The 15,170-nt window shown below is 37.2% G+C and overlaps 1 protein-coding gene across 4 annotated transcripts in view; it reads right to left on the reverse strand.

Moving 5' to 3' along the window:
• CDH18 (cadherin 18) overlaps positions 1-15,170 on the reverse strand; it is a 172,401-nt gene that overhangs the window by 109,296 nt on the left and 47,935 nt on the right. For 3 of the 4 annotated variants that reach the window (XM_005153354.2, XM_031052837.2, XM_031052838.2), the window contains exon 3: positions 11,308-11,427. The exons of the other annotated variant lie outside the window; for it this stretch is intronic. In XM_005153354.2, the coding sequence (XP_005153411.1) occupies positions 11,308-11,427 (120 nt within the window). The remainder of the gene's footprint in view (positions 1-11,307; positions 11,428-15,170) is intronic. 4 annotated transcript variants of the gene reach the window in all.

Below are 15,170 nucleotides of genomic sequence, written 5' to 3' on the forward strand. Positions count from 1 at the left end.
GTTTTTGTGTTTGACCAGAGTCTATCTGTAGTCTTAAAGACCAGACAAAACCCACTGTACTGCTTCTGCTACTGCTCTTGGGCTTCACAAAGTTGACAAAGAAGTGAAAACACAACTCTGAGGCAAGTTCACGAATGATGGATTCCACCTAGAAGAATCTTATTGTCAAGCTTTGGGTTCCCTGTTCACACAGGCAGTGACAGTGTGAAGGCTACATAAGTCGAATATCAAAGGGAGGACAAAAATTGACATACAGGTGGTAAAGGACAAATTTCCTGGAAGATCACAGGTTTGCTTGTGATTTCTGAATGCAGTTTCTTTCTCCTTCCCTTTTCAAGAAAGAACTGAATTACAGAAGTTCCTCAAATGTCATCTTCATTCTTACCACATTTTAAAACTGGTGTGAAATTGATTCATAAATACTTTATGGTTTGGGGGTTCTTTTGGTTGGTTGGTGGTTTGTTTTTTTTTTAAAGTAGATGGTAAACAGGTATGCAGCTTGCATTAATTTTATAAAGCTTTTGTTCAGTTTTTGTTAGAAGGTTACTCAGTTGCAACTGAATCATTTTTACAAGACAGTATTTCTTGAGAAGCTTTTTCTTTATACATACTCTTTGGAGAAGCAGCATTTCCATAGTAGGTTTGTGGTTCTGTATGGTTTATTACAAGAAAAGATATTATCAGCTACATTTATTCATATTCTAAATGAAAACGGATGCATTGTTCTAAAAGATGAAGACTGATGGGAAACCACACACGTATATTTATTGATGTACTGTAGATTATGCATTAATTCTGACAGTAGCTATCACAGGCCTTGTGTGAATTATAAAAATCAGTGTTTATATGCACTACTAAAGGAAATGGTATCTTCCATCAGTTCTATATGCCTCATTTTGTTTTCACAAGTCTGCCACTACTGGTCTTTTCCCTGTCTCCAGTGTGGATTAAACATAATTTCACAAAATGATAAAGGCAAAAAATGTGAACTTACTCAAACAATAAAGCAATAGCATTATTAACATAATAGATCTAAAAAAACTCATAAAATAGAGACACAAGAAATTAAGCCATTTAATAAATATATATCCAGTGTGTCTCCAACCATAAGCAGGCATTTTACCATTACCAAACCATCAGCTAGCATAGCTCCTGGAATAGTACCTCAATATTGCTCTCTCATTTTCCTTGCCACTGTGAAGTTTCATTGCCACCTTTAAACTGCATTTCTGAAATTATTACTCTCAACAATACCAATATCCACAACAGCTTTTGAAAGGGATAATTGGAAAAGGGAAATGTAGATAAAAAAGCAGAGTTGTGTATGAATTAGGGAACCTCTAAAAAGTTCAACTTAATGGATTGCTCTGCATCTTCATGTCAGCCCTCTGGCCAAAAATTTAAGGGGGAAAAGAAAAAGATATAATGTCCCAATAATTCTTTCTTGTATAGCTAGAAATGCCAATAATAACCTATCGTCTAGAAAAAAGACACCTGTTAGCACAATTAAAGGCAATACAGTCACTGATTAATTCCACAACAATAAAGACTGATCTGTAAAAGTATTGCTAACACGTGAACTGGTCCTTAGGGGCACAGTCTTTAAAGAATCTACTGCATTAATCTTCTGAGTCAGTGTCCTTGGCTCTCATCCCAGTTAAGCTAAAAATTACAGTAATGTATTTGTGGGCTTAGGGTGAAATCTTATTCATTCTCTTTTTCTCAAGTTAAACATGTTTTATCACACATGTAATTTCCAGACTTTGTTTCAATGCAACATTAGCCTTCCTTGCTTAAAAACGGAAAACTTAATGGTTCATATAACCCTTCTGAAAAGTTCAAAGAGACAGAGAGGAACACCTGTTCACAGAAGTTCACATCACAGAAGTAATGCTTTTCTCACACCAAGATCTTAAACTTTTGCAATACATACAGCACAGTGTTCTAAATATTCAAAAAACAGCAACATCAGTACTAACGCTACTATCCTCAGCAAATCTGAAAAATGTGAACGCCTCCAAATAGAGAAAACTAATCTTAATAAATATTAACATTAGGAACTTTTTCCAACATCTTCCATAGGAACCTATTCCAATGTCCTCTAGAAGGTAAAAGCAAAACCTGTCAATGGCGAACAAATAGTATTTTTACACCTAAGAGAAAAACTGTAAAGGATGTGGCAAAAGAATCCAAACTATATGATCACGTATGTCTCACTGCTTTCACATCACACACTTTAAATCTGGTTGAACAAATAAACAAAGTGCTTCACCACTGTACTGGTTGGCTGAGATAGAGTTAGTTTGCTTCATAGTACCTCATATGGTGCCACTCTGGATTTGTGACCAAAACAGTGTTGATAGCACAGGGATGTTTTACTTATTGCTGAGCACTGCTTGGACAGAGTAAAGCAGAGTCAAGTTTTCTGCAAATAGGCTAGGGGTGCACAAGGAGTTGGGAGGGGACACAGCTGGGACTGCTGACCCCAAATGACGAAAAGGATATTACACTTCATATGACATCACACTCTGCAACTAAACCTGGGGGAAGAAAGAAGGAGAGGGAGTGCTTAGAGTTATGGTACTTGTCTTCTCAAGCAGCCACTACACATGATGAAGCCCTGCCTTCGTGGGTATGGCTGAACACCTGCCTGCCAATGTGATGAAGTATATTAATTCTTTATTTTGTTTTGCTTGCACACATAGCTTTTGCTTTCTCTATTAAACTGCTTTTATCTCAACCCACAAGTTTTTTCACTTTTATCCCTCTCATTCTCTCCCCCATCTTCCAATTGTGAATGAATGAGTGGCTGTACAGGGCTTATTTGCCTACTGGAGATAGGCCACAATAAGCAGGCATTATGTTGTATGTGGAAAAATATATCTGTGTATTTACAGATGGAAGGTTGAAAAATAATTTTTTTTTAAAAGTGTCTACCAACAAAATGAATGCACTTACCCTATTGCAGCAGTCCTTGTTAGGAAGCCAAGATGATAGTATCATCTGGGAACTTGCCAATTGCCATTTAGTGCTTACAGAAGCTTGTGCCAATTTTTTTCTTTCTTTTTTTTTTTTTTCTGGACAACACAGATTGTCCACAGAAGTTATTCACACCAGATGATGAAAGAAAAACAAACCCAGAAACAAGCAAGAGTGGAACAACCAAAGAATACTTTCTTCCTTGTTTCTGAATTCAATCTCCAGTATACATGGACCATTCCATAGAAGAAAAACATTAGAATATCAGCAATCTTTTTTGTCCTTGCTTTTCTGTCTCCTGTGCTTGTCCTTTTTAACTATATGGTTGATGCTGAAAGAGACAGTGGTGGTAGGTGATCAACAAAGAAAGTACAGTGCCAGAACACTGGTTCTGACAAGCGATCAATCTATCTTGGACTATTCAAAGGCCTGCTCCAGCAGACAGACCACAAAATCTCCTGGGAGTGGATGGCAAAACCTGCATCAGGATACACAGACAAGACAATGGCCCCCCAGATATGAGTCACCACAAGAAACACCAAACTAGGTTGTACAGAACTTTGCTGCAAAGCAGTGCTGGTATTGGTGTTACTGCTGCTTTGTTATTACTCTTATTACACATCTGAGTACATCATCTTGCCCCTTCTCCTCATACACTTTCAGTTAGCAAGTACCCTTCACTGAAGTTTCCATGCTAGTGGAAAACAAGGCCTAAACAACAAGGTTTTAGTTGTACCAATGGTCTCATAAAATCCTCAACTGTATCAAAATGGAGCAGAAATATAAGAAGAAAGAAAACTAAAAGAAACATAGACTGTTCCTCTGCTCATGTTTCTCTGCCCTTCTGTTTGATGGCTTGAGTTATCCTTCGAATAACTCTTGGGAAAACTATAACATTGTATCAATATTTTGAACACACAAGAAAACCATGAGAACCTACTCCATTGTTCAGAGTTTATCTCAGAAGTGTAAAAGCTGCAGGTGCAGAAAATCCAACACTTACTTAAAATTGAAATCAAAGGACAATATTTACATTACTCTTAGCTGAGACCTGACAGATGACACTCTCAAACAAGTGTTAAAAACAATATTTTTAGATGGGAGTACATATTTCTGTTCCTTCAGGAATGGAGTGCATTGTCCAGTACCTGGTAGAATTAGAAGAACAAGGTAATAGTCTCTCAAGTTTTGAGTTTAAATTTCTAGTGATTCTCTTGAAACAAACTGTAGACTCAGCAATGAGATGTAATTTCAGATACAACATTTCAGAAATTTCTTTAGGAAAAATAAGCATATGGAAACCCAAATATTGAATACAGTCCTTACAACTTTGAGGTAAAATTACAAAATCAATATAATGAATATATTTTACACGTAATAAATTTATTTTAATCCTACACACTGTTAGCAAGAAGTAGCGTAATAAAATTAACTCGGCTTTCAGACTGATTCTTCACTGTGACCTCACTAAGTAGAAACCAATCCCATATAATTGGAGTTTTTTTTTTTCTAATAGGAACAAATAAGTGGTCTGCAACACAAGCACAAGGGAGATTTTAAAGTTTGGAAAAGACCTTTAAGATCATCAAGTCCAACTGTTAACATAACAATGCCAAGTTCACCATTAAACCATGTCCCTAAGCATCACATCTACAGGTCTTTTAAATACATCTAGGGATGGTCACTCCACCACTTCCCTTGGCAGCCTGTTCCAGTGGTTGACAACCCTTTCAGTGAAGAAATTTTTCCTAAAATCCAGTCTAAACCTCCCTTGGCACCACCTGAGATCATTTACTCTCATCCTAATACTTGTTACCCGGGAGAAGAGACCAGCACCCACCTTATTACAACTTCCTTTCAGGTAGTTGCAAGATAATGGTAAGGTCTTCCCTCAGCCTTCACCCCAGACTGAAAACGCAGTTCCCTCAGCCACTCCTCATAAGACTTGTGTTCTAGACCTTTCACTAGCCTCGCTGCCCTGCTTCAGACATGGAGTGTCCAATAACAGCTTAAGAGCTCCATTATTAAAAGTGTGAGAAAGGATGTTAAGTTTACGTTAAGACAACTACAGGAACCTGGGCATCAGCTGTGGTGTCTTAGTTATGGAGTTAGGGTGACATAAGTTATTCCTTTAGAGCAGAAGCATACAATTTATGTAAGATAAGTCTATAGCCCCCCAAGATCATAAAAAAAGATATTGAAGCCTCTCAGCATGAAGGCAAAGAGATAAACTCAAGACTCTCCATTTTCAGTTAACATTCTAACATGAACCAACCTGCATAACAGCAGGGGATCATTAACCCTAGTAAAAATGCTTATTTTAAACAGCTGTCACTAAGAAATATATCCTGATTAAAAAAATAAAAAATCCTAATATAAAAAATAAGAATGCTCATTCAAGTAAGTGGCAGAATTTGATTTCTGAAGTGATTTTACTAACTAGTCTGAATTCCTATGTACAGCAGAGCCAAGTAACATGAAATACCTCCATTACTTGAATTAGCCCAGTAGATTCTTATTTGGAATACCACGACAGATTTTTCTACTAAAGCATGCAAAAGGTGCCCTTCTTTTTGCACGGGAATGTCTATGCAACTCCTTTTTATGCCCATTTGAGATATTTTTCTCTAATATAGGGAAATAAGGTAAACCTTAATCCATTAAATCCATAACTACTACCTCAGTATTAAAAGCACTTTATTTTAATATAATCCATTAATTAAAGGGTGGGTCTTTTTAAGTATTAGTATTTATTTTTCAGTATGAAATCTGTGAATAACTTGATAAACAGATATTTTTCTTGTTTTGCAGAGTAATACACATGCAACTTTAAAATTACGCTCTACATATTATGCCACAAATTCAGCCATTCCCATATGAACCATGGCCGAAGACTTCTAGAAAAATGTAAGAATAGTAGTTACAGATGAGAACAAAAACCTTGAACTTCAGGGGTTGCTTATTTGGTGTTTATGAGGCTCTTCTCTGTATTTGGAAGCATCTATTCAGGCATCGACTATGTTTATTACTTCTATTGTGTTCTCAGTCAAGAACCAAACTAGATAATTAGCAAACAGGACATTTCTTATAGGGATGCTTGAAGCCATTGTTCATGTTATTGTGAAGGCAGAAAGCAGAAGGAGGTTGACACTCTTCTCACGCCTAATAGTCTGCATAATTTGCAGCAATGTTCCTTTATTAGTTAATATCTTCAGGTAAAAAAAAACAAGCTGATACATATGAAGATCTTTATAATATTACTGATATAACAGCAGATCATTATAAATACAATTAAACACAAATATCTAATCTTTCCCACAGTCATTCAATTCAGTGATAAATGTGTTTCTCTCCTATCCTACTAGTGTCTACATTTCAAAACTGCAATGAATGGTTTGATCTCTTATATCATCACGCTTCCAACCAGAGCTGCTGATGTGAAAGAACAACTGTCCCACAGATTAGTTTTCTGTGTATGTTATGCTCAGAAAGATTGATGCATCTGGGAAGAGCTGTGTGTTAGCTAACAGCCTCCAGATATGAGCTTACTATGTAAGCAGTAAAACTGGACTATGGGTTTCACTTTCATTCCCAAAGCATATGGCAACTGAAAGGGGGCTGCTATTGCTGCTAGGAAAAACCTACAGTTTGAGGTTTCCTCAGGAAAAAAAATGAGCTTCTGGGGTTGGGTCATGTTGACCATTGCTGTTTGATAGGCCATACTTGACAAGCAAGTACAAGCAGGGATTGATCCTACATCAAGTTAATGGATCAAAAGACTTCATGGTATGGGAAAGGTGGAATATTAAATTTGTAACTCAGGCTCCCAAGAAAAGTTTTCACGTATATTTGGACATTTAAAAAGATTGCAGGGGAACCATCTTAAAACAGTAAGTATCTTAACAGATTATTTGCCCGACTTTCCACTAATAACTTCTAATTTTATTTTATTTTTCCAGTGAGGTTACTGACACTCTAAAAGGATAAGCAACTCATGTTTTCTGGGGTTCCTTGAGTATTTTGATTTTTAAAAAATCGTGTAATCCTATACACATAAGCTTTGCAAATAAACCTAGGATCTAGACATTGACTTCTCTCTCTTTCATCAGCATCATGAATACAGTTATTAATAAAAATTCATCAGCATATTTTACTGCAACTGGGGAGAAAAGCAACCAGGAACCAGCACAGGCTGTCACAGCTGATTACTAATTACATAGGTAATTACTATTACATCCCATAGCTATTTACTATAAGTAATTAATAAACACAAATACAAAGCACTTCCTAGAAAGCCATTCAAATTTAAAGGATTTTGAAAATCTTACACTTTATTATGCACGGACATTATTTCTGACATTCACAGTCGTAACAACATAGCTGCAGCAAATTTCTACACACAGACAGAGCTTACAATTCTTCCTTCACAGGAGAAAAAACCCCACCAGATCAAAACACAGGCCCTAGAGCCAATCAACTGAAAAACTAAAGATTGTTGGGAGTTGCAAAGTCTATTAGCCTGATGGATATGAAGTTGCTGTAGCTCCCTGGTTTTAATCCATGATTCAGAAGCAGTAATGAGGCTAAGTATGTGCTCCCAAGAGGTACATGCTCACATGCAGTGCATACACACAGCGGTGACACATGGATAAAAACACTCAGCACTCAAGCACAAATGGCACAGACAGCCTCATCCTCCTCTGGCTGATCAGGATGAAGGACGGTTTATAGCTGGACATTACACACATACTCAGCACGCTATATCCCTCCTGTAATATGCATTAGGCACTCGGTCTGCCCAGTAGCTGGCACTCGGATCCCAGTCTTCATGCTTACTGGTACCTGGACATACAAACCCAACACCTGCAGTTCCCCTCCAACTGCAGGTACAAACTCCCTTTAACCCTGGACACACTCACACATCCCCACTACCCCAGCCCACTATGGATCCCCCAGTAATAGATCTTACACACGGAGCATATCCAGTAATGGGCTCTGGACGCCCTGGGCCCCTAGTGCCCAATTATATCACACATATACATTATAACCCCCCCAGTAGCTGGCTCCCTGGTCTCCCCTTGCCTCACACACAGAGACACACATATGCAAAGAGGCTTCTCAGTCAACCCATGGACCATACAGTTGCCCCAGACTGGTCTGGACCTCTTAGCCACTCTAAAACACTGAATTCTGAGCTCTCTGGTCTCTCCAGTATCTGGCCCAGACTTTTGGCCACCTGGGTACCTAGCACCCAAGCCACTCATCCAACTCAGTAGCTACACCAGCCTGAGACTTGGTCATGATCCCGCACTGACATAAGCACCCATGCAATGTCACACTCTGTGCTCTTCAGTTTGCTGGCACCACAGACACAATGGCCTTTCTGACCCATGGTCATCCATCTCTAGTTGCTGGCACCTAAATTTCCATACACACATGCATACAGACAGAGCCTCCTTACTGAGGAAATAGTTAGAAATGGAGCATAATAAGATATGACAGATGGTGCTGATCAAGCACAGAGCATGACCAGATAACCAGTAAGAGCCTATTTATACACCATGGCCCCATTTATCCCCCTAATAACCCTTGCTTTTCACTCCCTAATCCATCCCAATCCCCCCCTCTCCTGTTCAGTGGTCTTCCTCTAAACATCAAAGTCTAGCACAATACCATAAGGCTTTTCCCTGCATCTTACCATTGTAGGCAGTAGCTCCCTCATGTGTCTCATACCGCTATAGGCAGTAGCTCCCTCAGCCTGTAAGGTGATCAGGCAGTATCTCCTATGGACTTCTCACAATGGGTTTCAGTCCTGGCCCATGGGGCTGAAGCTCTCCTAGGACAGCCCCTGGAGGAGTCCATGCTTGAGTCTCTAATTACAGTAGGGGGGTTACTGTCCCCACAATGCACCTCTGTCTTCCTTTGGTTGTGGATACAAGTTTGTAATTTGGTGCTGGCCCACTCTTATATTTCTGGTGTATGAGTTCTAAAATCCTATTTAAACTGTTCTAAACTAAGCTCCTAAAAATCTGTAACTTTAAAGTCTTCAGATAATAAGTTTTTTTAAAACCAAGTTTAGACAGCACTAAGCCAGAAGCAGAAGACTTAAAATGAGTATTCACACTGAGCTATGAAAACTTGATGTCTGCATCTGGTAGCTCCAAGAAGCTTTACCTATAGTCATAAAATATCCTTAGGTTTCAAAACATCACATTCAGTCATGAATGCCAGGTTCTTTAGCCCTCTCTTTTCCCCTGTTTTGTCCCTACTTTCTTGTAAAGGAAGCTTGTGCGTGTCAGTGTAAATTCAGAAAAATTCCAGATAAAATTAGGATGGAATTGAACAATTGAAGCCTTAGGAAAAATAGGTCACAGAAATGCTTGCAAATTCAGAAGAGTGACGTTTTTAGAAAATAAGTCTCAGAGCCTAGAAATTCGAAGTGAAATTTCATAGTGAAACACTCTATTCTTCAAGACTTTCTCATCATTTCCAATATTCTACTTCTTCCCATTCTATCATGACAAATTAAATTAACTGCTATTCTGCAATTATAAAAGGACAAGTTATCAAATCAAAAAACTTTCCTTTTTTTTTCACTGTTTCACTGTCTACTTACCTCCTAAGGTATTTATTCTTTTGTCATTTTAATAGATTACGGTATTAGAATAATTTTCATTTTCCACAGACATATAATAAAAACAGTTTACATTCATAAAGTGTTATTAAATGCCTGTCAAAGCCTAAGACTTGGGAAGTGAAAATATACTCCCATTTTCTTTCTTAATAGCATAACACCAGTGATATAACACTACTCTTTTCTTCTGTGATACAGACCTGATGATACTGAGAACATACACTGTGATCCTTCGCTGACTGAACAGCAGCTCCAGACTACAAGTTCCACACCATTATAAAAATAAAAAATATAGACCGTTGCCTCAGAGTGCCAAAACAGAAGTAGAAACACAGACCAGGGTTGCATTTCTAAGTAAAAAAAGGGCAGAGAGGGCTTGGGCATGGTACCACTGATTTTCCGTACCCCTTAGTTGCTAACAGGCACCCCAGAGTGGTTTTAGCCTATTCAAGCTCTGCCAGACTGTACTCACACATGGCTGCGTAAGGTGCATGCCAGCAGTTGTTCCCTTAACAAGGTATTTATGAACAGGCCTGTATCTGGATTGCCTCCAGGACTTTACACAGTCCTCCAACACGATCCTATCACACTTTGCACAATCAGGCCTTTCTAATATGAGTTCACAAACTTATAGAAGAATATAGGCTGAGAGAGATCTCTGGGGGTTACCAAATCCAGCCTCCTGGTCAACAGAGGACCAACCTCAAAGCTAGCTGAGATGGCAGAGATCCACTTCTCTTGTAATGAAGCAAGCATATACCCCCACTTTCCACAGAGCTCAAGGTATGCAGCAAAGATATGTAAATATAGAAACATTACAATGGAAACTATTTACACTATATTTACTTCACTTCAGCACATTTAAAAAAAAATATTCTTCCTTAAAGTTAATTGCAGGTATCGCTATTTTTCATTCTTTCCCTTCAGTATTAAAGCTTTGATACAGATAGGCAAAACCAGTTACAAAATTCAGATTAATAAAGTACTTTCTTAAATAATCTTTCCTCATTATTAAGCATATAAATATGTACTAAAAGTATAACTCCATATTAATATTTAAGATACTGCTCTTCAGAAAATCCAGAGCTTGTAACAACTCTCATCCCCAAAAGAGATTTCTTCTCTCTTTAAAGAAATCTATTTGGATTAATTACACATAACTTACACTTTGTGCAAAAAAAGGAAAGGGCAATGTATAGAGCTTAAGCATAAACATTTCAGCTCATTTTACTTCTTTTATCTTAAAACAAATTATCAGTGAAATGGCAATTCTGTGGTTTTATAAGTACAAAAATGATATTAATTTATTATGGCATACGTGTTGAAGAACATATTCAATAACTCATCCAAGCCTACCCTTCAGGCAAAACAAAGCATTTAAAACCATTATGCATTAGGCATACTTGAGTCACTTCCTACTTCTAAAGATAGGAAAAATGCTTTTCCAGTTTGTCTGAATGGCTTGCATCATGGCATAATGCAGAATTAATTCTATGTATACTGGGCTCATTTTAGTATTCAGAAAAACATGACAAGTCTTAATTTCCATTGTTAAACCAAGAAGAATTAATATGGATTAAAAAAAAATAAAAAATCACATTCACCTGTATTTTGTACGTTGGATTTCACCTACCAGTCTTAGTTAACTGCAACATATTAGTGAAATTACACTGACAGAAATATAAAATACCCACCTGTTTTAGGGTCAACAGAAAAGTATGGCTGTCCCTGAAGAATACTGTACACTACTCTGGCACTGTTTCCGTATGTAGGGTCATCTGCATCTGTGGCTGTCACCTGTAGAACAGATGTACCTGTATGTACAAGAAAATAAAATTTAATTGATAATAAATGTAATTTTCTGAAAAATAAAATATTTTTGATGCATTTTTTGAGCTTTTAGAGTCCTCAGATTGTACAATTAGAGAGATTAATAACATTTTCTCTGCATGTTATTATCCTATGATATTTTTAAGGAAAACTATTTATACTAATTTGCAAAAACACCAACTTTATATATATATATATAATGTATATGTAACTTAATTACATATAAACCAGTAATTACACAGCATGTATACGTATGCCTGTTCACATGCATAGATTCTAAATTTCGATATTGCTTAGATTTCTGAACAATTTATATGTATGTACTTCGGAATTATCTTCATCCACAATAACAATTAATCTTGAAGTACATATTTAAAACATTTGCATAAATGTCCCCAGATCAATAAAAGAAATTAAGGGAAATCAGAAAGTCTAGCTATTGGAAGGCATCAAAGATCTGAAAATTGAATAACTGCTAGAACCTTGTTGGAATTCAAATGATGGATCCAAATTAGAAAGATAAGGAGCTCGAAAGACATATTTGTATTCTGTTATTACATATCATTAGAAACATAAAATCACACTTACTAGCATGTCACTAAGTAGGGTAACTTATGAGTAGCATTTTTGTAGGAAATAAAATGCAAAAGCACTACACAGATAGAGACAAGTGATTTTAGGTTGTCCTGTATTTTTCCAGACATTTAATGATGCATCTTTTTTGCTACCACTGCCCAGCACTTCACATAAGAAACCATTAAATGAAAGATGTCAAGTTAATAAAGGTTCGGTCTTCATCCTGCTTATTTATCCTTCTACAGACACTGCCTTCTACAGGCTCTCTTGGCCTGGTACTAAAATACAGGAATAACGACAATAGAACAGGCTACTCTCATGTAATTTTGCATTTGAAAGTGGCTTCCCAGTTAAATTAACCACTGAGGCATCACCTCCACTCTGGGGTGTTCAATTTCACATCTTAATTGTGAGAAGTATGCTTTTGAATTGACTCCCTTGATCTCCCCTACTTGTCATACTTTGATTTGCCTCATGGAACAGTTTCAGAGCATACTAACTAGATTCCTTTGGATGAAACTAAACCAAAAGATGTGCTTTGGCAGCACATATGATTTATTCTCACTGCTAATGGGCATTTAGTCTCAGACACCAGACAAGAGCTAGTCTGAAACAAGATTTCCCCAAAACATATGGTGTGGACATTGGATCCTCAGTGCCAACTGTTTAATTTCATAGAATAGTTTCCATTGCACAAAACTGTTTGGTACTGTGCAGACTCTCAGTATACACTGGGAATATAAATATCTAAAATCGCAGAGTCTGACTTCAAGTACAGAAAAGCAAGCATGCAAATCCACACAGATTTGGATTTATCACTGTTTAAGAAGCTATTCATTATAATGACACTAACTTGGACACAAAAAGTTGGGTTTTGTATCTCTACTGGTGATTTGGTAAATGGTACGACAAATGTGCCTGCATACTTAAGTGCAGTGTCTTCTGGTTTCTGAATAGCCCAAATGCATACAGTCTTATAGATAAATATATTCACACAACACATACAAAGAAACCTTGCTGAATTTGAAGTGTATTGCAATAAAATTAAGCTGGAGCTAGTAGTCTGCTCATAGTTATTCAGGAGTTAATGGTAAACCTGACTAAATTACCATATTTGGTTTATGTGACAAGGTAAACAAATATGAATTAAAGTTAGTGCAATTTTCTTAAAATGTTCTAGTATTATATTCAGTCATATTTATTTGCTATTTAAACTTAGAATAACAGTTCCTGCAAACCGCATCAAGTCACTTCAAAGAACAGAAAATGTGTTTTTTCCCATATTCTCCAGCTTATCTAAATACTGTAATGATGTTTCTGTAGCCCAGTATGGCAGTTATTTCTAACTTGAGGCGAAAAATCTGTGACCTTTCTGTCTTTCAGTTATAAGCTTGCTGTATTCAAGGATAAAGGCCTGTCCACAATAATTTATTCACGGTTTCATTATTTTATGTTGGAATTCGTGGAATCATTAAAGATAAACAGGCTACTGGTTTGGGTTTTTTAATTGCATATGTTGTGATTTAAGCCCAGCTGGTAACTCAGAACCATGCAGCTGCTCGCTCACTCCCCCAGTTCTTTCTCCCCCCTTCTCCTGGAGGGATGGTGAGGAGAATCAAAAGAATGTAACTCCCACGGACTGAGATAAGAATAGTCCAGTAACTAAGGTATAACACAAACCACTACTGCTACCACCAATAATAATAATGATAAGGGAAATAACTGCTGAACCCAGGACAGCATGCAACAAAAACATGCTCATCCAATAATCAGTCAGTCCCCTGCCACAGTTTGCTACACAGAGTGCTGAGCAACTTCTGTACCTTTGAGTTTGCATTTGTACTTTTTCCAGTTCTAGATAATCAAGGTAGGTTTGGGAATGGATGAACAGATTTTGGCTATTTCAAAGGAAGAAAATACCAGAAATACTTAGATTTCATGGTTCTCTCATTCTCCTCTCATCTCCTCTCTCTTCTCTCTCTCCTCTCTCCTCTCAAAAGGCAGTGGATAGAATCTGAGTGCTCACTGATGTGGGGCAATGAAAGAGGCCTACTGAAAGGCAATATCTCACATAAACAACTGACAGGTCATTTTAGTACGAATGGAATGCTATTATGCCTTAAAATCTGCCACAGTGATTTTCAAGTACATTTGTATCTCTCTCCTAAGAAACACCTGATAATAGTAATTCGGTACTGCATAGTGGCAAAGTGTTCTCTTTCTATCTAAAAAAACACTTAAAATCACAACTTTAACTCAACCCCCCACCCTACCTCTCAAACCCTCATTTAGTGCTATGTAGCTCATCAGATGCTTAACTTTTCCACTGCAGTACACAAGCTCACTCAGCATCTTATAAGATGTATCCATATTGGACTTTTGCCTAACTCTTGCCTGATTTACTCAGCACAGAGGAAAGGCAGCTTGTGAAAGCTGTTGGGTTAGAATTCCTTGTGAGAAAAGATAAAGTACCTTTACCTTCCAATTGTTCCTTCCAAAGTTAGCATCATTCAGCTCATCAACATGACAGACAAATCATGATTGCAAATATATTTGTACCATTCAGATGCAGAATCAGTTTTTTGCTGTTGAGACTTGTGTAAGGAAGGATTCAGATGGAAACTATACAGTACAGCTGCCTTGCTATTTTTAATGTTAACAATTCTGAGGAAAATGATCTAACGCAAAAAATAAGGATCTAATTTCCCCAGAGACCTCAGAATGGATATGAACATCAAACCCAGAGGCATACCTTCCATACTTTCTTCACTAACCTACTGTGAAAGTGCCTGTCAAGAAAACCTCAACATTTTTCTATGAAAGCATTTTGACACTCCAGTTAGGTAATGAAAAGACTTTTCCCCAAAGTGAAGGCTCCGCTCATTCAGAGTACAACAACTATTCCACATTATTTCCTGCTACAGTTTACAGATTCCATATTGGGAATTCGGTTTTCTTAGCTAATACTCTATACTGTAAAATATGCCTGTCTATTCTGAACACCATTCTGTGAGCTTTGACTTTTTTCTATTATCAAAAACAAAGAACATTCATTTGGGAAACCAAACTGTAGTTTTATTTCAAAATCTCTTCAAAATCTACTTCAATCTGTCTCTCTGAAGACAAATTTCTGATGCATAATGAGGAAGTT

Source organism: Melopsittacus undulatus, chromosome 1 (assembly GCF_012275295.1).
Source record: "Melopsittacus undulatus isolate bMelUnd1 chromosome 1, bMelUnd1.mat.Z, whole genome shotgun sequence".
Taxonomy (NCBI): Eukaryota; Metazoa; Chordata; class Aves; order Psittaciformes; family Psittaculidae; genus Melopsittacus; species Melopsittacus undulatus.